This window comes from Heloderma suspectum, chromosome 2, assembly GCF_057233095.1.
Source record: "Heloderma suspectum isolate Gila_16-S chromosome 2, 16-S_ref, whole genome shotgun sequence".
Classification (NCBI taxonomy): domain Eukaryota; kingdom Metazoa; phylum Chordata; class Lepidosauria; order Squamata; family Helodermatidae; genus Heloderma; species Heloderma suspectum.
In genome coordinates this window covers 294,072,207-294,095,545 of record NC_139459.1, presented here as the reverse complement: position 1 = coordinate 294,095,545, position 23,339 = coordinate 294,072,207, and the positions used below count along the sequence as shown (strand labels likewise).

Genomic DNA, 23,339 nt, shown 5'->3' with positions numbered 1-23,339 from the left:
TGTAGAATGCAGTGGTTCCTGAGGTTGATTAGATACAGTAACAGTATTTTCTTGTATTTCATTAAGTGACTGGCCAAGTGCTTCGCTGTGATGCTATAGTTGACATTATTCACAACATTCACATTGTGTCCACCACAAAAGAACTATATCTAGAGGATTCACCACTGCAACTGAAAATTCAAGCATTAGATTCTGAAGGTAAAAGCTCTTCTGATTATTATTACTGATTTAATATATCTCCTCCTGATGAGAAAGTGCTTCTTTCTTTCTAAATGTGTGGTTCCATACAGGTAGACTGAGCTAGAAAGCCCTGTCTGGGCTTCTGTATTTACGTTTTAACCATCATGGTTTTTCTTTTTTAAAGTTTAATATTATGAATAGGATTTTAAAATGGCCTATTATCAAATGTATTTATTTCTGAGATCTTCTACCCAGCTTTACAATATAAAAATATAATCAAGGTGCCTCATAGTAAAACAGCAGTCAAAATGATAAAATAACAGTTAAACAATCTAAACAAGTTTACAACAAGGTTAAAATTTTAAAAAGCTAAAATTCTTAAGATAAGCATAATCCCTGAAAGGCCCACTGAAATAAAGCCATAATCACTGCTCTTCTAACAAAAAGCAGCAATAGGGCCAGGTCTACTCTGTTGGTATACCATTCTTGATTCTGGGTTCCACAACCAAAAAGGCCCTATTTCTACTGCCTCCCCACTTCACATTGATGGGGGAGAATCCAAAGTATCACCTCAGAAGAGAAGAAAAGTTTTTGGGCAGGCTTATGTGAGTTGATTAGATCTCTACATTTCAAAACCAGCACCTTGAATTGAGCCCAGAAAGAAATTGGCAAGGTGTTATAAGACCAATGTGATATAGGGCCCCCCAGTTTGGTATCCATGGGCACCATGGTGCCCACAAGGTTCTCCAGCAGTAGCCACAAAGCTCCACTTCCTGCCCGTTCAAAAAAAGTTTTTAAATGAAAACCTTGGAAAATGTTTGAGCAGACTTCTTTCACTCCCTTTTTAGCCTCTAACCTTGCTCTTTCTCTCCCCAACCTTTTTAGCTCATTTGAGTAGCCAGGCCCCTATGGCAGCCATTATGTGACTAGCCACATCCTCCGTGGGAGCCATTTTGTGGTGCCACCCACAGCAGTTTTGCAAATTCCCAAATGTGCCATGGGTCCGAAAAGGTTGGGGACCCCTAATGTGATCTGATCTCGCAGCTCCAATCTGAATCCTAGCAGTCACGTTTTGAATCAATTAAAACTTCTAAACTGTCTTCAAGGACAGCCCCACATAAAGTTCATTGCAGTAATTAGTCTAAAGGTGACAAGAGCCTGCATGTCCACAGCCTCATCTGGGGTTTTTTTCCTAAGTAAGGCTGCTGCTAACTCAAGGGTGGGCAGACGATAGATTTCCAGATGTTTTGGACTTCGCCTCCTAGAAGCCTTTGCCAGCATGATCAAGAATGCTTAGGAGCTGAAGTCCAAAACATCTGGATATCTACTTTATACTAGGATACCCAAAGAACCTGGTAGAAAGCATTCCTATCTGTGTTTAGAAGCTCTGTCTTAAAGAAGAGAGAGAAAGAAATGAAGGCAGTACAACAATGGCATTTCCATAGATGATCAATAATGTCAAGATTTGCCTACATTGGATAACAGAGATTCCTGGTCATGAATTGGACTAACGGACATTGCTTTTATTTCAAGGGGAATAAGCTGTCTCCTGGGCGTGTTGTTCTTGTAATACATTTGATGAAGGGGTGCTGTGGCCAATGTCACGGCAGGAATTTCACTTTTGCTGAATATCTGCTGCAGACCTGCAGTTTCAGCAGTGTTCCAATTATCTGTGCTTTAAAAAGACCTCTTATTTGTTTTTGCTTTATATTTCAGCAACATTGCTGAAAAAATTATCTTAGCTTTGCAATGTTAAATCATGTGCCATGAAACCAATTACGATCATACATCTTGTATATATACCCTTGGGCACTGACATCTGTTCTCTCTGTGCTACAGAGAATATTTTTTAAATATGGGGTTTTAGGATGGAAGAGCAACACACAGCACTTTATACTGTGTTTCAGTCACCCAAAATTGAAAAGTGTATATAATCCCAGAGAAGGCTTGAATGCACTTTGAGTTGGATTGAAGGGTGTCTGTGTTTTAAATAGTGGCACGGCATTTAAATTCTAGGAATTCGGCAGTGAAATTTCAGTATTGATTGTGTTTCAACAGTGAGCACAAAGGCAAGAGTATTTTAATAATTAAAATAAGTGTAAAATAGAGAGAAGTGATCAAGTCCCAGATTTGTCAGATTAAGAAAAATATCTCAGATTTTTGAACTTGTATAGTCAGTTAATTGAACTAGTTTGATTTCTGCCTCTGTTTGGGGTATAGAAGATGGTATTGAACAAGGTCATGCAGAAAGTATTATTAATGCAGAGAAATGATCTATGATTATTCACTAATACACTGTACGTACATCATCCAGAAAGTTTTCTCTGTTTAGCTTATTTTAGATTTAACAGTGCAATCCTTTACATGTCTACTTCGAAGCAAACCTCACTGGGTTCAGAGGGACTTATTCTTAGGTAACTGTATATAGGATTGCAACCATAGTCTCGTAGGGCATTTCCATTCTTTTGCATTACCCTGATTCTAGTCACATGATTGGCATTTATAAAGTTTGAGCCACCCCACTGTGTTCGTCATTTTCTTCTGATCACAAATTATAATGTGACAGACTCAAGTATAATTTCCAAGGGAAACAGTTTCGGGGATGAGTTCATTTTTAAGTTCATTACTGGTAAGCAAACTATATTTGTTATTAAATCTGTGTCTTCGAATTGACACCATTGGGAGATGAAGTGTCAGTGAAGACTGATTTCATGAATGAGGAGTGGGCCTTGAATAATGATTTTAAATCCTGTTTCCTCAAATTCATGAAGATTGATGTAATAGCTGTTAATGAATATGTATGCAATAGCAACTCTTGAGATTTCAGAGACTTGAACATTCCCAAGAGCTATGGAGGCAACTAGCGCAGTGAGGTTTATGATGTTACAGGCACTGAGTTCAGATGTTACAGGGCTGGGTCCTTTGCACAAATAATTGTTCATGCAAGTGATGTACTTGCATGAGGAATGTAACATTGAAGAAGCATATCTATTTTATTTTGCGGTATCTGATTGGTTCCACATGCCACAATTATTATATAGGAAAATGGGGACTTAGTTTCTTTCTAACTGCCCACTTATCAGTACTAGGAAAAATACTAAGTTGTTTTGAGCCAGATAAATGGAGCAGAGCATGAGCATATTAAACTTCTGTGGATTTCAGAATGCCTTGCAATCAGACTATAGGCCTGTGCAAGGACTGTTAAATAAAAAGACATACTTGTGAAAGATTCTGTGCCTAAATTTTATCTCCTGCGGTTAATTATGCACTGATGGCATTAATGAAGACTCAGCTTTAACTCGGGCTGTTTCCACACTACTTCTCATTTTCCACAGTTACCATTTCAGTTCTTCATTTGTATCAACCTTCATGATAAATATATCATTCATATATATATATATATATATATATACACACACACACACACACACACACAATATTTGTATACCACTCCATATCTACAACAGATTGTGGAGCAGTAAACACAAAAAGTAAAACAGTAAAAGAATAAAAAGATTAAAACACCATATTAAAATTATGCTTTTAAAAAAACATATAATCGCCACAGATATTACATCATAGAATATTGGATACAAATCTCTTGTTTTTGTTTGATAAATGAATGGTACTCAGACTGGGGTGGTAATAATCAACAATAAAACATTGCAGACTACTTCTGCCATGGGTTTAATTCATTCCATCTTGGTTTAGTGTGTGAGTGGTTCTTGTGCCATTTAAGTTATTGTATTTGTGGTTCCTTTCCCCCCCCATTGCATTTTCTAAGCAGTTGTGATATGGTTGTATGATCATTTCCAGTATGCGGAAGAATGTATTGCTGTTCTGACAATATTTAGTTTCTTGAATTCTTTGAAGGAAATACTTTTAGCACTTTGGCGGGGCTTGCTTTTGAGTGGACTGTCATGAAAGATCCAGAAATGAATGGATTCTCCGATTCCCACAATGCACTACAGTAAGTATCATTTCAATTATTCCATTTGTTACATTATACATACAAGACAATAGCTAAATGGGCAGGCGCCTGGCAAGTACAGCTTTTCTTCCCTGATCCTGTTGGCATTTTCCCCACCTTTCTGTTCATTTCTTTACTTTTGCAAGCCCTCACCACTTGCATTCATTCTGAGACCATATTCTGCCTTCCTGCTTGGAAAAAGAACAACATTCAAGGCGGCTCGCAATATACATTTTTAAACAATCGATCGGTACAACGCATGCTAAAGACTAAACAAATTCAAGAGACAGGGACAGCAGATGAAACTTCACAGACGTTCCAGCAAGCATAATAACATCATCAGTTTGCAAGCCAAATGCCTTTCAAAATAAAGAGGTATTCACAAGGTTAGTAGGAGGGGGCGGGCAAGGCAGGCTTCCCTAGACAGGGAGGTCCACAGCCTAGGCTTGGCCACAGCGGATTCTCTTGCACCCCAGTCAGCTGCATCTCTGATGTTGGGATGTGGAAGATGCCTCTTTCCTTGAGTCCTGCTCCTCCATCATTTTCTAACCTCCTCACAGTGGATCTACCCTATTTCCTACAAATATCCTAAGCTGCCCACTTCCTCCTTCCCTTCGTCTCATTGCCTCTTGTCTGCTATTTCCTCTTCCTCCTTTCCTTATGCCCCCTTCCATGTCTTTCTTTCCTTCATTTACACTCAGCCATGGCTTCTTGCGATTACCACATTTCCACATATCCATACATGTTTTCCTCTGCATGTGCGTGGCAATGTGGACTGTAGCCAGATGCGCTTGCATCATGAGCAGCATCCTTGCATTACTAAAACCCTGCAGAAGTGCTCTGCTTCTCAAAGTTCTACGCTTGTAAGTTCAAGCAGCAGGTTTGTTTACTGTTGCTTATCCCTGTATTGATCATCTTTTTTCAGGCCTGTTATATGGTCTAATGATTGCTGATGTCTTCAAAGCACTCAGGCCTGTGTTCTCCATTGCAAGCTCCTAGGAAGAAGGGACATTTGGGGGAGGGGTTCTCCAGGGTCTTTGAGAACAGTCTGTGGGGCTTTTGTAATATCTGCAATTGGTACACCAATCTTGTCCTTCTAATTCTAATAGGCTGGGTCTGCAAAAGCATTTATCAGTATATACTTGCTTCATGTTGCGGTTCCGAGAGGTGAGGCGAAGAACATTTAACCTCCCTCAGTTAAAATGTCATTTTCTCAAAGTATACCTGCCCATCTGTTCTGGCACAGTAGTTCAGGGGTGGGGAGATGGACTTGCAGACAGATGCCCAAACTGGCAAAGCTGGCACATTATATAGGTAGCAGAGATCTGATGCACTAAGCTGCCACCACACTTCCCCCCACTGGGAAGTTATTGAACCTTTGGTGGGCTGCTGTACATGCAGTGGTAAATTTTGAAGTGCAGGCACTCATCATGACAGTCCCTATAGCCAGGACCTCAAGGAGAGTCCAGGAAGTCAGGCAGCTGTGTCGATCCATATCAACAAACCAATTCTAGCAATTTCCATCTCCACCAGGAGCAGGTCTTTTGTAAAGCTAATGAGCCTAAATTTCCCATTCAAGACCAAACCATGCAAAGAATACTTGGTATTGCAATAGGGAACAATATATTGTTGGTGGAAAAAATCATTTCCCCCCAGCTTCTATGAGAATTGCTGCTAAGCTCAGAGGGAACAGAGAAGTCTGAAGAGGGTGGCAGATGACATCAATGTCCCTGCTAATGAAAACGTGCCAGCATCCCTGTGAGCCTTGGCTTCACTACATCACTCAATACGTGGCTGGTAGACTGTGTTTAGCTTATTGGAAAACAGTCTTTATCTTGCTGATTTGCAGTTAAACATTTAAATTATCTAAAGTACTGTATATGAGTTAATTAACGTAGATTTATAACAGTTGTATGCTCCATTTGGTACTCTCAGCACCCTGCACGATTAAAAAGAAACCATAATTAAAATAGAGTCACTTCAATAATACACGGTCCATAGCTTTAATCCACAAAGTAGCAATAAAGTAAGGATTATTCTTTCCATATGTTGTTGACTAATTCAGATAGTTCAAGGAATAATTATGGGTTCTGGACAGTGAGTAGTCCCTAGCATGTGGCAGGACAGTAAAAACTGCACTTCCAGGAGCTGTATAGGAGTAGTTTTGAATAAGAGGTACTCTTCTTTCAGATGAAGAAATCATTATAATTTTATTTCATAGTATTAGATAATTGGCATTAATGAAAATTCAAAATATAATTTCATCTGTGTTCATCTCACTTTAATATTGCAAAATAAGTGAAAGAAGGTCTATATTACTTTTAGGACATTTTCCGTATAAGTTCAACTTTTACTTTGGCTCAGAGATTAGTAAAGCATATAATTTTCTTCCATAGTTTTATAAATTGTGTTAATTTATGTCTTTATGATATTTATATGACATCCAATAATGTAAGTTTGGCTTCCAATATAAATTAACATAAACAGATACAAACCAATAAATAAAGACAAACCAAGATGATAAAACTATAAAAATATGATAACAAGGAATAGACTATCTCTTTGCCCCATATTTTTCTGCTACTATTTGTGTAAACCTACTCACAGGCATATCCAGTATCAGTAGAAAATAAATGTTGCTAGTATTTTCCCTCTGTTGAGCGTACATGTCAAAATTCTTGTTTCCTATTAATAGTCTTCATTGCAATTTGCCTTCCTTCCTTATCTCCAGTTTAACCTTAAGTTTCGCAGGTTACAATTTAAAAGTAACAGATGGAATGAAAATAAAACCAAAATGAAGATAAAACCAGACGTTCAGTGTGTTTTGAAATACTCTGATTCTGGCTTAGGTGAACTCCGCAGCTGAGTTTACTCCACCGTTAAGAAAGCTTGCCTTTTTGAACTTGGCAAACAGATGGTATAACGGCAAGAGGGCAGTCTTGATTGGTGAGCAAGATCACAGTGAGGCATGGGGGAAGCAGCAACCTCTAAGATACCTAGTGTCCAAGCCATATTAATTTTGCATGTGTAGCTCCTCTAGCATGTTGCCTCTCTAGTGATAGGCTGGAAAACAGACATGTTTTTCCAGAAGTTCATACTAATAAACCAATTTTAATATTGCCATTAGAGCTACTGGATGAGAAGTCCAACTAGAGCTAGATATTATTCTGATTTCCTTTAATTGTTTTGAAAGATATCTGTATCTGTTGTGGAACCCTCAATGCCTAGTTGACCTCTACTTCTGTTTTCCACCAAACAAGGAACTTGGCTGGTTCACCCAGGATGGAGACAGTTTTGAGTTAACAGCTGGGTTTTATGTTTTTTAAAAATAGAGGATCTACAGTTGTCTGCTACGTTCTCCTTCCCAGTGGCCCTAGGGGTCCTGAAACCATCACATCACCTGGCAGAGCCCAATTTGAATGTCTGCAAATACTCTCTCACCACCTTAAGACTCTAACTATTCATCTGCTTCCCCAACAACCTGTTTTTTGAGACATCTTGCATGCTGATGAGATCTGGAGATCTCAAAAGCTTGCACATTTGTCAATCTTTGAGTTGGCCTAATAAAGATATTACACTAAGATGGGTTTGGGAATTTTTCTTCTGGCCAACACAGCTGCTTTTCTGTGTGTTTTTATAAAACCTGTTAACAGTAAGATTAGGAAGTTGCAGCTGACCTCTGCAGCTCATGGGTCTCACCATGTAAGAGTTTTGTGCCTATCAGCTGGGTACATGAACTATGCAGAAAGGTGAAAAGCAGGAGCACAACTCCCTTGCATTTTTGCTTTTACCACTTCAGTATCTGAGCCACCTTCAAAAGGAACCACACTTCATTGCTTTCAGACAGAATCGTTGTGTTTCAGTTTCCATTTTTGTTAAGATTCATCAGCTTTAAATGCTATCCAGGAGCACTGTCTCTTTGGATATTTTCATTCCAGTCGTCTTATGTGTTGCTGTAGCTCTGTTATTAATACTGACTCTTTGAAAATAGGTGAATCTCTTTTTGTACCCCAATTCAGTTACTATCCATCATAATAAATGAAACAATAGGTATGTTTAATTTTCATGGAGCCTCTGAAGTGCTTTTCTGTTACATTTTGGAGTTTCTGGCCATGTCCAAGAAATACACAGGACACTAAATCAAATTTTTCTCATATAAACAGCTTTTGCAGATTAGAGCCAAGTAGAACATTAAATAAATTGATACTCAGGAAAGGAAGTCACAGTAAATGTAAACTCCATTTCAAGGCCCCAGTTTTATTTTAAAATGAGCAAGATACAGCCACAATTAAGCATGCACTCATTGCTTTCAGTAGGAAGGCTATGCATGAGCAGAACTCTCTCACGTTGAAATAATTCAGATTTAAATGCGTTTAAGTCTAGGTAAGTCATTTATTTGTTGGAGATATTTATGTCCAGCCTTATTTGAGATATTTATGTCCTGAAGTTCAGTCTTCAAGGTGGCTCACAAGCCAGTATTTAAAGCCATAATATAGTGCAAAATAATTAACCACTGAAATAAAAATACAAACTAAGAGAGCAGTAGGTCAGTAAAACATTACAAAATGTCATAACTGCAAGGACACCCACACCATATACTCCCAAAGTGTTGGAAGCATAGAAATGTTATCAGCTCGTGCCTAAAAGATAGTAAAGTTGGACCTAGAGGATGTGGTCAGGGTACAGTTTGATAAGGAGAATCTGCAATTGAGGTACCTGTTAGGAGATATAAGTGGGTGCCAATCGATATGTTACCTCACTTTATAAAGAGTTTACTTGACCATTTGAAAATAGGATTAAGGCAGCATTCACTGGAGCAAGATACAAAAACAATTATTATGCTTGGTCAGCATGTTACACTTACATAGACATCTATTGTGGTTATGATGCATAAAATATTGGTGAAATAGCAGCGAACAAGGACTCAAGGGTTCCCAATTTGCCTTTTTCAAAGAAAAGGAAGCGGGGAGAGTACATGACATTGCAATTGGGTTGTGGGAAAAGGTGAGCAAAAGGCGGTAGATTATTAATTATGGCATAAACCAATGGAAAGAATACCCTTAGTCAGGACTGATCACTTTTGGTATTTAGTCAGATAACTCTAAATTCCTTCTGGTGTGCAAAACTGTAAAATAGTTAATAGAAAGTTTTCAGTGTTCTTCTTAATCCAGATGACTTCTCAGTTGAGTACAGAAATGCCCCTGTTAAGAAACAAAGTGTGTCTTACAATTCAGGCCTCTATGTTTGTGCCACCTTTCCATAAAAAATACCTTTTATAACATTTCCTGCCCACCCTCTCCTGTCTGACACCTTCTTCATGATGTGAAATCCAAAGCACTTTTTAGGATTGGCACGAGGGTACTTCATATGTTTACATCTTGGGCTTATTAGACAGCGTTGTCTTTTTTTACTGGCATTAAAACAAAATTTAAAAATATTAACATATAAAATTATTAACAATTTTACAGTATCCTGAAGTTCTCAGAATCAACATATACACCACCTCCCTATATATTAGACATGGAAAAAGTGGCTAAACAAGGAGACATTGTTTTAGTGTCTGGCATGAAAACAGGAAGTTCAAAATTAAAAGCAAGAATACAAGAAACTGTTTACAAGGTAAGATACTTTTAAGTGATACATTTATTACAGCCATATCTAAACAGGATAATTTTTCTCCTTTTTACAACTATTGCTCAGTGATGAAAATAAAACGATATTGATAAGGGAAACACACATATTGTACACAAAGCACAATGTGCTTTATTTTCAGCAAGAATCCTGTAGCATCTTAAAGACTAACAGATGTATTGTGGCATGAGCTTTTGTAGGCAAGATTCATGAGGCACACTGTGAATGTAAGATATGCAGATGCTTATCTGCTGTGAAGAAAGGAATCCTTTGCTCTTTTCTAAGTGAGATTGAAAGAAGATATAAAATGATACACTGTTGAATGTTGACAATCACCCAAATGTGTGTTTCTGCATTCATTTCACTCACTTGTCACAGAAGTGGGAAAATATATAATGTATTTTCTGGCATTCACCAATCCCACCTGGGATTGTCAGCATTCACAGATGAATGTCAGTCTTCATAAAATGTTGGCCATTGACTATAACAGATACCTTGTTATTCTCCTGTCCAGAGTTAATTCAACAATTACCCATTAACAACCCAGAGTTTCCAGGTTCAGACAACATGATTAAAAGCAGGAACAATGAGCACTCTGCTCATCCCCACAATTCCTGGATTAAACACCATAAGAATTGCCAGTATTACATCCAGACCTGGTCAATGTAACCTTTTACAAAGAGAAGTGCTGTACTCAACCTTGCTGGAGGTCTTCAAGAGGAGACTGGACAGCCTTCTGCTGGGGATGCCATTCTGGATTTCCTGCATCGAGAGGGAATTTCAGTGACTTACATCAGCTAGATGGCAAGGCCTCCTCCAACTTGTAAGCCACCTACCTTTTGTAAGGGCTATTCCCCTGACATGTTTATTCCTAACCTCATTCCTAACTCCAGAAGTGGGGAATGGCACACAGCTTTCAAGACTATTGTAGCTATTTTTTGCCAGAAATGTTTCTTGAGGCTATTGTCAGTATTATTTATAGATTTCTTCTCTCAGGAAAGATTGTTATAAGTTAAACTTTAAAGAAACAAGTAATGGGGATCTTAGGATTCTTTCTTTTTTATCAGGGATTAAAACTTGCAAAAATGATAAAATGTTTTCTGCATCTTACAGTTTCTCTGGGTATTCAGATGCCTGACAGATAGAAATATGTATCCGTAACAAATGTGGATTTTGCAGTGCCAAGACCACTGTGACAAAGTCCACAGGGTTCTATTTTGGTTGAACATGATCAGCAGACTTGTGTGTGTTTGGGGTATTTGTAATTTGCAGTTTACAGAAAAAGTATGGGTGCACGGAGGGCACCTTGTGTGCAAGCTCAATTTCTGACATTCTACAACATAATCACTGATCGTGGGGCACGTCAGTTAAGGCATTAGCCTTAGCTTCCCATTTCCTGGCTTTGTGGAACTTGAGCCAACATGAGATGGCCTTAACTCTAGTTTTAAACTTGCAGGGATTTTTTATCATTCCGTGTGTGTGTGTGTGTGTGTGTGTATGTGGGTGTGTGTAAAACATATTACCATGTTAAGAACTGTTTCTTAACAAAAACGTAGTGTGTATACATTGTGCATAAGTTATCATAAGAAGGTGTCCATTGCAGATTGTTCCTGTTTTCCATTTATCCAAAGTAGGGCCTTGGAAGAAGATTATAACACATGGTCACATTTGTATGGAAGTATACTGCCCTTTAGATTCCCTGGACCTAGAATGTTTAGTGCTTTAAAGGTCAAAACCATTACTTTGAACTCCACTGTCAGGGTGGACACTGAGCCCATAGAATCCCAGAGTAGTTCTGATTCGGAGGAAGAGCAGTCGCTCCTGGGAGAGGAGCGCGCCCCTTTTTCCCAGGGCCTGCAGCTGACAGAGATTCCTCCCACCCACATTCCTATTTTATTTATTTATTTATTTATTTATTTCATTTCTATACCACCCAATAGCCGAAGCTCTCTGGGCGGTTCACAAAAATTAAAACCAAACAACACACAATAAAACAATTTAAAATATATAGAACATTAAAACCACAATATAACAATACAACCACAATAAAACCTAGCAGCAGTGCAGGAGTTTAAAATACAGATTTAAAACAGCAAAGATAAAAATTTAGAAAGCTAAAAAGCCTGGGAAAATAAAAGGTCTTCACCTGGCGCCGAAAGGAGTACAATGTAGGCGCCAGGCGAACCTCACTAGGGAGCTCATTCCAGAGCCAGGGTGCCACAACAGCACCAATAGCAGACTGGTTGGATGCGCGGCGCAGATGCAGAGAGCGGCGCCAAATGGAGAGCGCGGAAAGGAGGCGTAGCGCCCAGTTGGCGCTCAAAGAACGGTTGCGCCCAGAGGATCCAAGGGAAAAGGGGAGGGATTCTCCCTAGTCCTTATATTCAGGGGTCTGCCAGTAATTGCTTTTCAGAAGGGGACCAACTGTTCCAACTTAGGGCATAGGGATGCTGCTGCTCAGATCTAGTTGCTACCTGTAGAGTTGTAAGTTGTAAAAGAAGAATAAAGCTTTAAAAAGAATCCCTTTGTCTGCGTCTGGACTTAGCTACTAGATTAGACTGAGAGAGCCCTCCAAGGAGCCCTTGGCAGCTTGGTCCCCGTTTAAAAAGCAATTACTGGCAGACCCCTAAATATAAAGACTAAGGAGAATCCCTCCCCTTTTCCCTTGAATCCTCTGGGCGCAAACGTTCTTTGAGCGCCAACCGGGCGCTACGCCTCCTTTCTGCGCTCTCCATTTGGCGCCGCTCTCTGCGTCTGCGCCGCGCATCGAACCAGTCTGCTATTGGTGCTGGGTCACTCCCTGGACTTCTTTCTAATCTAGGAATGTGGGTGGGAGGAATCTCTGTCAGCTGCGGGCCCTGGGAAAAAGGGGCGCGCTTCTCTCCCAGGAGCGACTGCTCTTCCTCCGAATCAGAACTACTCTAGGATTCTATGGGCTCATTGTCCACCCTGACATCCACAAACAAGCACAGTTTTGGTGCTTCAACCAAGCACCAAAAAGCAGGGAAATTGTGAGCGTATAAACCTTAATACTGCATCATCTCTAAGAGGCAGAAAGTTGTAAGACCTCAGGCCTGAACCAAGCTATCAGTAGTTTTAGAGGGGCTTAGATGATCTATAATGCTCTCTGACTTTGGTCAGTTAGCTGCTGTTTTCCCTAACAGGCCTCTTGATTTACCAGGATGAGTCAAAGGTCAATAGCGCGGCCTCAGCACATTCCATACTAACGAGCTGGAGTGTCTTATCAGGATGTGCCTGGGAAATGAAGCTTGTTTGCCTTAAAGCTGAGGGTGTCTGTGCTGGGAAAGCTCTGACTGTTTCCCTTCTGACCAAGCACTGTTAGCCTATGCTGAGAAAGTTGTAGACGAATGCTAATTCATGCTTGTTGTTGTCATGCTGCCTCACTGCTAACATGTATGGTATAAAACCCATTTTACCCCATGGCTCTGGGTTCAGAGAAGCTGTCTGATCCAACCATTGGGTACACCTGTGTGCTGATTGTACTCAACAAAGTACTCCTTGTAAGTAAACCTGGATCTGATTTATCACTATCTTTGCACCTCTAAATTAAGAAGCCTACTGCAGGGGCAATACAAAAGTACAAGTGAAATTTTCATTCTCCCAAAGCTGATAAACCAAGTGGACAGGATAGAGAATATGATTTGCAGAGGTGACTGTGAGGTTGTCAAAAACGGATGATGAACAACTTAGTGCCACCTATTCTCTTTCATTTTTTAGAACATCTTTCCCCAATTTGATGCCCTCCAGATGTGTTGAACTATCTCCCAGCATTTCTAGCCCACATGCCTAATAATAACTGAATGTTATTTAGTTGTGTGAACATAGTACATATACCAAAAAATGTCATTTGATATTTTACACAATAGCGTACTACCATCTTGTAAGAAATTGGGAACTTTTATGTCAGCATTATATGAGAACAAAACTGCCAAATTATTCGAGAAAAAGGATTTGACTTTGGATTTTCTTACTTTAATTTGTTCATATCCATTCCTAAATGAGGCATGATGTTATTCCAAAATAACAATAATGTGTTCATGCTTTACATTCTCAAAGTTTATTATTTAATACATTAAATATTTATGATGAAGCTAATTGTTTCTTTGGATATACATGCATGTTGTTTCTTTAAATGAAATGCTCCTTTTAACCAACAGAATGTGCCTGCTGCTGAAGTCAGATTGTTTATTTTGGAAAACATCATTCTAAATCCAGCTTATGATATCTACCTACTGGTTGGAATGTCAGTGCAGTATAAAGTTGAGAAAATAAGGCGAGGGAAGATTACAGGTTTGTCTCTTTTCCAATGTTGATCATATGCATCTTCATAGACCTGCATGCTAATGTAGCTACCTTTAAGTCAATAAGGGTGCAATCCTATGCATGTTTAGACAGAGAGAGGGCCTACAACTCCCAGCCTGCCCCAGCCAGCAATGCTAGCTGGGGCATGCTGGGAGTTGTAGGCCTTCTCTCTGTCTAAACATGCATAGGATTGCACTCTAAGTCTGCAATAGAGTCTGTGAGTTGGTCACAGTCAAATTTTGATGTGTCGTTTAGTATTTCATCTGGGAGACATTTCCTTGAAACTCTTGTGTGTGGAAGGAAGGTTTCAACTAGGCTGCATTGTATCAACCTGAGTGAAGTCCTACAAATGCCACTGTGTGCATGCATGTGTGTATATTTTTTTAAAACTGGCACTCTGTGTCTTAGCAGCAAAACTGACCGGTGACATGTTTTAATGATGTAGCAGTACAGCACCGGTGAAGCTTGCTTAGAAGCATATGCGAAAGAAAGAGAGCCATATATGTAGGTGGCAGTGTGCAAATTGTGTCACAGCATTATCGGCTTTGCACAGGTGGTGCTGCCTATACTTTGGGAACCCACAGTGGAGCCTAGTGGCTCTGATTTTGGTGGGACTGTGAATCCATTCTGGCTTTCAGTCAGAACCAGCCAGAATGGCAAAGGCGCTATCCAAGTTGCTGACCCTATTTTGGGCACCTTTAACAGCTCCTTTAGAGTTCTGGCTGAAACCCAGAATGGGTTCACAGCACCCTGAAATTGGAGCCACCACTGGGAACCAGTGGATATCACAACCCATACTCACATTGCATTACACTGGGTTGAGTTGTATAATCTTTGCCCTTGTCACACTATTACTAGTCTTAGGCCACCAGAGAGTCAGAAAACAATGTATAATGTTTTTCATAGCTTGGTTCTGTTTTACTTAAACCTATACAGGAAGAGCAATAACATTTAAAATATCCAAAGTGGGGGTTTTCACATTTACATTCCTCCCTTATTCAAAGGAGCTCAGGGTGTCATGGTGATTTCACCTTATGCTTTCTTATGTGATAGGTTTATAGAGAGGGTCTGGCCCTAAAATCACACAGTGAGTTTCATGGCTGAATAGTCTGAACCTGGGTCTACCCAATCCAGGGCCTTTTCTAAGCTGGTGTCCTCCAGATCTGATGGGCTACAAGTCTCATCATCCCCAGCCAGCATGGCTAATGGTCCAATATGATAGTAGTTGTAGTACAAAACATCGGGAGGGAACCAGGTTGTGGAAGACTGCCTGTACCATATTGGCTTTCAGAAAAATATAATGTGTAGAAAATTCATTCACTACCTTGTATAAAAAATACACACACCAACACACATGGCTATGGGGACTGAAATGCATGTACTTCAACACTGATCTGGTTGTAGTTTTTGCCAAAAATTAGCTCAGTGCTTAAATTGCAGGGGTTCAGAAGGGGCCCAGCCTCTTACCTTTTCTGACAGCCCCGTTAGCTACTGTTTTAGAAGGCTGTAGGGTTAGGGACATCTGTAATTTGGCTAAAATTGCAGGGGAGGTAAGGGAAGAGACTTTTGGCTTTAATTAAGAGCTCCCTGTTTTCCCCCCATAATTTGAGCACTGCTTGGCACTGCTTAAATGCTACCATGGAGCTTTTACGCGTGTGTGTGATTGTTTGAGCCTACATTCCTGGGTCATGTTTCAGGGAAGTACCGCCTCAAGGACTTGTGTGTGCCCATTGAGATTTTTTTTTTTACTCTTTCACTGAACAAACAATAGACCCCCACACACACACAACATACCCCATATGACAAATTGTGCTTAAAACTCTCTTCAGTTTCAAAAACAGTTTGCTGTGCAGCACAGGGGAGGAACTTCTGTTTTGAGAAAGCCAAAAGCTACTTTCGGTACATGGCCCTGTTCTTTTGGTCAGGAAACATACAGTTTTCCTCATTGTAAAAGATATTTCATTTAGCTCATCTGAGTTGCTGTTTGTACCCAGCTCAATACCCATCTTTTAATCCCAACACCTTTCTTAAGAGATGGGGATAATTTGCAACAGGGCTGGGCAATCTTTTTGGCCCAGAAGGCCACATGCAACGTTGCCTGGGTGGCTGGGGGCCCCACATGCACACACACACTCTCTCTTTCTTCCTGCCACCCTCCTCCCCACCACCAAATCCTGATCCAGATCACTGGGAAGATGGAGAGGCTTTAACCTTGCCAACCTCCCACCAATTCTGCTTCAGATCACTGGACTGGGGTGGGGTGATTAAAGCCTCTCCCCACTCCAGCAATCTTAATCCAGATCACTGTGGGGAGGATTTAATCAATGTTGATTTAATCAATTTAATCAATGATAATGATAATTAAATCATTATCTCTTCTTGATCATCCCAGAGTGCAGGACACGGAATAATGGGCTCAAGTTACAGGAAGCCAGATTCCGGCTGAACATCAGGAAAAACTTCCTGAGTGTCAGAGCAATACGGCAATGGAACCAGTTACCTGGGGAGGTGGTGGGCTCTCCCACACTGGAGGCCTTCAAGACGAGGCTGGACAGCCATTTGTCAGGGGTGCTGTCTGACTTGGATTCCTGCATTGAGCAGGGGGTTGGACTCGATGGCCTTGTAGGCCCCTTCCAACCCCACTATTCTATGATTCTATGAATCTTGCCCATCTCCCAATGTTCCTTCTGGGAGAGAAGGGGTGTGGGGATGACACTCCCTGTATGCCTTCTTTCCCAGCAGGATCTGGTTCCTGACAGGAGGACCAGGCTCCTGATTGTGCTGGGAAAGAGAGTCCTCCCTGCATACCCTCCTTCCCAGCAAGATCGGGCTCTCCACAGCCCACCGAACCATGGTTTGGCAGGCTATCAGGAGCCTGATAGTGCTGAGAAGAGGATCTGGGGGGAGAGTAATCCCTTTGCGCCCACATCCCTAACAGCAGTGGCATGGGGGGGCAGTGGTGGCACTGGCACCTGCAACAGGCTGCACAGGTAGCCTCCAAGGTTGCCCACCACTGATTTAAAACATGCTTCTCTGGATGGAAAACTTGTGGTGGGAATTGTACATCGCAGTCGCCTAATGTTTTATTTTTAATGATAGGTTTAACGTTCCATTTTTAAGTTATTTTTCCCATGTTTTAGCTGCTGGGATATTTGTCTCGTCTTTCAAAATTACTTAAAATTATTGTCACTGCTTTTGAATCCTTTCACTGTGTTTTACCATTGGTTGTGTTGTAGTTGTGTTTATTGTATGTATTGGTCTGAGAGCTTTGGCTATAGGGCAATTCATAAATTGAATAAATAAAATATAAAAATCTGAAAAACCTGTAGAATTAGCTGTAAACTATTTTCAAAGGTTTAGGAGAAGTATTTGTAAACCAAACATTAAAATATAAGGGATATTGAGTTGGATTCAGACTAATGACTTTGCACTTAATTACCACTGAAATCAATGGGACAAGTTAGTCATGACAACTTAGTTCCCATTATGATTAATGGAACTTGGTACACCTGACTTATTTTGAATCCTGCCTGTTGTTAATATGATTTCATAAAGGTAATATATTCAGATTTCCCTAGTCCCCTGATTAAGGGTGCAAGCAATCCTATGGAGATAGTCATCAGCCTCCGAACTTGGAAGCTGATGACTATCCAGTGCAGGATGGCCAGAACTTGGAGGCAATCCTCACTTCTGTGCGCCAGCCGCCCTGCATTTTCGTCTAGACAGGCAGCTTTGGAGTGGGATGGAGGAGGCCGCACAGTGCATAAGAAGCTGCATAACATGGCTTCCACGATCTCCTCCCCTCCCCACCCCCAGGACCACCCCCTTTCACCATCTCCATGCTCCATTTCCATGCACAGAGATGTAGCCGGTGCAGAGTGAACCAGCGTGGAGAACCAAGCATGGAAACACAGCTGGTGTGGAGGGGACAGGTAGCACAGTTTCTGGGAACTGAGGTCAGAGCCCTGGCTCCATCCTCAGTTCCTAGAAATGGAAAAATCCTATGGTCCTCTAGACAGCATTTTATTTATTTATTTATTTATTGCATTTATACCCCGCCTTTCTCCCTCTCGCAAGGAACTCAAGGCGGCTTACATTATCCTCCTCCTCACCGTTGTATCCTCACAACAACAACCCTGTGAGGTAGGTTGGGCTGAGAGTCTGTGACTGGCCCAAAGTCACCCAGTGAGCTTCCATGGCCAAGTGGGGACTAGAACCCGGATCTCCCGGCTCCCAGTCCGTCACTCTCACCACTACACTACACTGGCTCTCATCCCTTTGTAAGTCTGAACATGGCAAAATGCATTGCCATGCATCAATTCTAATGATACGTGTTTTAAGGAAACTTGATTTAGCAATGGAGATTTTAATTACACTTCTGAAAGTTTCTGTTACTAGAATTGAAAATTTCTTCTGCTATCAGTGTCTCATAAACACTGTGGGAATTGTACACTGGCACTTTCTCTTAAGAGGTAGTTTAAGCAAAGTAACATTTTATAGCATGATACAAGCTTGTTTTGTTTGTTTTTCTTAAATAACTAAACATTAACTAAACATATGCTTATATGCTAAGCACAAATTTATTGGTGACTTGATTTTTTTGGTATTGACAGGATCCAAATATTGACACCTTTTTGCTTTTGTTGCTTCTTGTGCTTTCTTGTTTTTTGTGCAGAATTAATCATGCCTTCTGACCAGTATGAACTACAGCTTCAGAATGACATGCTCAGACCTGGGGGAGATCCAGCCTGGCCTGTTGCCAAGCTGAATCAGGCAACATCCACAGTTACTGCATTGCAGCGGGGACAGACTAACGTCGTACTTTCCCACAAAAATATCCTTTCTTCATGGTGTTCTTCAAATCAACCGATTTTCTACCTTTAGCCCAGAAGCTTAATACAATTATAGATCTGGCTTACATAGCAGCCAGCGAATGAGCCACCATCTGTGCAGAGAACTTGGGACTGTAGCAGCTGTCCAACGCAATAACTGCAAACACCTGCAGAGAGCCCCCTTTCAGCTTTCTCAGTAACCCCACCACTGCTGCTCAGTAAGTAGCAGTGCCACTACCAGGCTTCTTCAAACACCAGAGAGTAATGTGGATGTTCGTATGACATTTCTTCACTGTGGCTTTCCTGATCATCTCTGCCATTAGAAGAAGCCAGGCAACATCTAGAGAGTCAGTGATCAATTTTGCTGTGGCAAGTTATAGCAGCATTGAGAGGGTGGGAAGGGGCTCTCTTGGGTGCCTCAGCTGTTGGGACAGCTGCTGCTACAATTGCCTTGAGCTTTCTAAAGATATGGTAGCTGATGTGTGATCCCGACCATCATTTTGTGCTCTGGTTGTGTAGAATGGAGCCAAACAACCCTATGTTGCTGCATATCATTGCTATCCCCTCTGCTTGGTGTTTTTCTTAGGGATGTACGAAAGTGACTTACCTTTTCGCGGATTCTGTTCATGGTTGGGGGGAGGTGTTCCGTCCCTCCCCCCAGAATCCTCGACGGGGGGGGGAGGTGATCCGGTCCTCCCCCCCGGAATCCTCGACAGCCATCTGTGCTCCGTGGCAGCTCTGCGGAGCAGCCGGCCAGGCCCAGGCCAGGGCCGTCTGCAGCCAGATTTCTGGCTGCAGACAAACAAACAAACAAAAACAAACAAAACAAACAAACAAATGGCTACAGCCGCTGCCATTTGCGTTCCTTATTTTTTGCCGTCTTAGTCTACGTCAATATTTACGTAGACTAAGACAAAGAAAAGAAAGGGGAACGCAAATAGCGTAGTGGGCGCTATTTGCGTTCCCCTTTCTTTTCTTCGTCTTAGTCTACGTAAATATTGACGTAGACTAAGACGGCAAAAAATAAGGAATGGAAATGCCGCTGGCTGTAGCCGCCGCCATTTGCATATGCTTTTTTCCCCCCCATAGACGTGATAGGCTACGCAAGTCTTTACATAGCCTATCACGTCTATGGGGGGGGGGGAGACACAGACTGCAAATGGCGGCGGCAGCCGTTCGGAAGACCAGCCGCCGCCGAAGCCACTGCTGGAACCGCTGCCTCCCGGAACATCCGCCCCAGGTAAGTCTCATCCCGGGGGGGATCTGCGGGGGGCGGGGGGTTGGCAGGCCGTTCCGCGATGGATTTCGGGGGATCACCGAGATCTGTCGCGGAATTCTCTGACATCCCTAGTTTTTCTGCCTTTACTGCCATACGATCAAATGTAGTCTACCTCCATAGAATATTTCATTTGTTTGTAGCTCAACTTGTGTCAGAATTGTAAAAGGCACAGGACTTATTTAGACATAATGGGAAATCGGGATTCTTCATGATATAAGCCATGATGAGCTTCAGGCTTGCACGTTCACCTCTCTTCTCTTCTTTTGCAGCTTGAGGAAGAGGTTGGGAGCATCCTTTTCCACTTTTAAAGGAACTATAGTTGTCTGTTGCATCCAAACTCAAGGAACTATGGTTTGTTTAAACTACAATTCATGAAAACAAGCCAAGATCAAGCCACTGAGTTCTGTTAGTAATGGTGTCATCCCCTCATAGATTTTATTGGAATAACAAATTATGTTTAACTTATTGAGCTTATTGATCACAGTCATTATTCCTTGACTAATTTCCAAGCATTTCCATGCAAGGTGCTTCCAAACTACCAAATGGCACTATTTATGTTGTGCGCCCAGGATACTTAGGTTGGTATTGGATGCTCAGTGCTAATCTGTCAGTTTTTCTTGCTAACTTCAGGGGAGGAAATAAAAATTAACTTGTGCATTCTTCTAGTAATCATAGCTAAGTAACCCCACAAATAATTTTATACTATAGTTTATTGGTGTGTATTTAGTATAATTCATCCCTCTGTGAGTGGCTGATTGCTGACTCTGAAATGTGTATGGCCACAATTACAATTCAATATTTCCAATTATTCAAATATCTACTATCCAGAAACCCTATTTTCAATAAATTTGCAAACATATGTGCTGTTGGACATTGAGTCTACCATCTAAAAGTGCATGAGCTGCCTGCCTGTGTCCATTCTGGGCTTTCTCACATCCCCAAGCCCTTTCTCATCTTTTAATCAAATGTCCTTTTCCTGTGTCCAAATATCATTTGTCTGCCCCCAGTACAAACTTGTAATGTGACCATGTCTGTTCCCCAGCTGTAGGAAGTGAGGCAGGTGGTGACATAATAAGAACTCTTTTGTTATAGTCCACATATCTGGAATTCTTTCACCTGATACAGGGTCAGTTTTCTTTTTGGCACCTAGTGAAAACCTGTTTATATGTCCGAGCCTTTTATACTTTTGAGCTCTTTGGCTTTTATCTCTTGAAGTAGTATTTACTCTGCTTTTAATGTTCTGTTGTTTTGTATTGATAGTTGTATTGAGTTTTTGTTTTGTGTGCTAGAAGATTGAGATAATAAATCTTAAATAAATAATAAATTAAAAATAGTTTACTAGTCACAGAATTTGGGGATTGCTGAGTTTTTAGTTGGGCAAAATCTAGTCCTTAGTTGAATAATAGAAGTCACTTTTTAACAAACCAAATATATATCATTAAAAGAAAACTTTGATAGATGAAATATTATTCTGATGGCTCTGTAATAGATATGCATTCCTATCCCAAATGATTTTTCTATGATTTTTGTGCTTTGTAGGCTTTTCAATTCGTCCTGGTGACAGGTGGGTCCTGGAAACTAAGAGGCTATATGAAATCACTATTGAAGTGTATGACAAGTCAAGTAATAAGGTGTATTTATCTGATGTAAGTGAAATATAGGTATACATTTTCTCTTAAATGTGTTTGTATCTATGTCTAATAAAAATGTCAGAAATTGTGAGATTTTGCTATTGGCTTTTAAATTAGGATTGAAGACAAAAGGGAGACATCTAAACAACAAAGTGAGATGCAGGCCTCAAGCTGGCAACAGAGGGTAGTATGTATCCTATTGTGCCCATGCGCTGATGGGAGCAACTGCTTGTGCAACAGGGCCTTCACACTTCTAAAAATAACGCAAAATGAGTGGAAATGCTCATTTCCAGAACCACCAGAGGCAGAGGAGCCCCACTAGATATTGCCCTGAGAGCAGTAAATTGCTTGAGGCCTCTCCCTCTCTCTCTCTCCCCCTCTCTCTCTCTCCCCATTCTTTTAAGTTAGGGTTGCTACCTTTTTTACTTAGCCTTTCCCCTGTGTCTTTAACAGCAGGCTGACATGCTTAAATTTAGCCAGTGAAGTTTTCTTGGGTCTGTGAGATTACGATTAAAGACACAAAGAGCATGGCAAGTAAAACTGGAAGCTACCCTTGTTGAAAAGCAGGAGTCCATATCCCTTAAGGAGAAATAATGTACTGAAATGTATTACTGATATTTAGAGTTAAAGGTTAGTTGATTGGTTTGCTTGTTTTTTATATAGTTACTATATTTTTAGTATTAATATTTTTAAAAAAAAACTGGTTTAAGTCATTGAAATAGAATCTGCTTATCAAAATATTTATTTTGCATTTTTGTTCTTAAGAAAAAAGCATAAATTAAAACTGAAATTAGATTCAGGATGCTGTCAATAAAAAGAGGCCCTTCACTTCTGCAGCAACGTATATGTGTGTGTGATGGGGGTAGAGTTATCCATTTGCTTTACGGATCACCATTTTGCAATATAAATTACTGTATATCACAAAGTCAGAAATTCCATATATTCTGTACTGCTATTTCATATATTAATCTGTGTTTTGTGCAGAGTTTATTCTCATATGTTCAGTAATCACATTGACTTCTTAATTTCAGAATCTCAGAATTGATACGTACTTGTCAAAAGAATACTTCCAGGTTCTGCAGTCCTCTTTGAATGGTTCATATCATCATGTGAAAGCGATAAAGGAAGGACACACCATTATAAGTGCTTCATTAACATCTATTGTAGATCAGGTTTGTCTTTTTGAAGAGAAACAGTTTGACTTGTCTTTGTTTCAAGTTGAAGCTTTGCACCTGAATGGTGTCTAACTGTTAGCAAACATGATAATTTGAGGGTCAGACCCCAGCAAAGTCAATAGCACTTGTTTTAATAGAAATGAAGAACATCCTTCAACTCAATCATAAACTTCTTTATCTGAAAATAACTCCCCTTGATTGAGATAGGGCTCACTTTCAAATCATTGTCTTTGCAACTGCAGATTTGGAACAGATTCCTAAACACATTACTTGGATGTAAATCTCGTTTAAATCAGTGCGGCTTCTTTTCATGTAAAT

At 40.6% G+C, this 23,339-nt stretch overlaps 1 protein-coding gene across 5 annotated transcripts in view; it reads left to right on the top strand.

Annotated features, from left to right (window-relative positions):
* The window catches only part of NUP210 (nucleoporin 210), a 136,975-nt gene that overhangs the window by 25,888 nt on the left and 87,748 nt on the right, over positions 1–23,339 (top strand). For 4 of the 5 annotated variants that reach the window (XM_084839943.1, XM_084839944.1, XM_084839946.1 and 1 more), the window contains exons 3-10: positions 67–198; positions 4,054–4,150; positions 9,619–9,769; positions 13,960–14,092; positions 18,780–18,938; positions 20,725–20,793; positions 21,755–21,861; positions 22,878–23,018. In XM_084839943.1, coding sequence (XP_084696069.1) covers positions 67–198; positions 4,054–4,150; positions 9,619–9,769; positions 13,960–14,092; positions 18,780–18,938; positions 20,725–20,793; positions 21,755–21,861; positions 22,878–23,018 — 989 coding nt within the window. Of the gene's footprint in view, positions 1–66; positions 199–4,053; positions 4,151–9,618; positions 9,770–13,959; positions 14,093–18,779; positions 18,939–19,881; positions 20,621–20,724; positions 20,794–21,754; positions 21,862–22,877; positions 23,019–23,339 lie in introns of those variants that run through there. The other variant, XM_084839947.1, reaches the window with a different exon arrangement.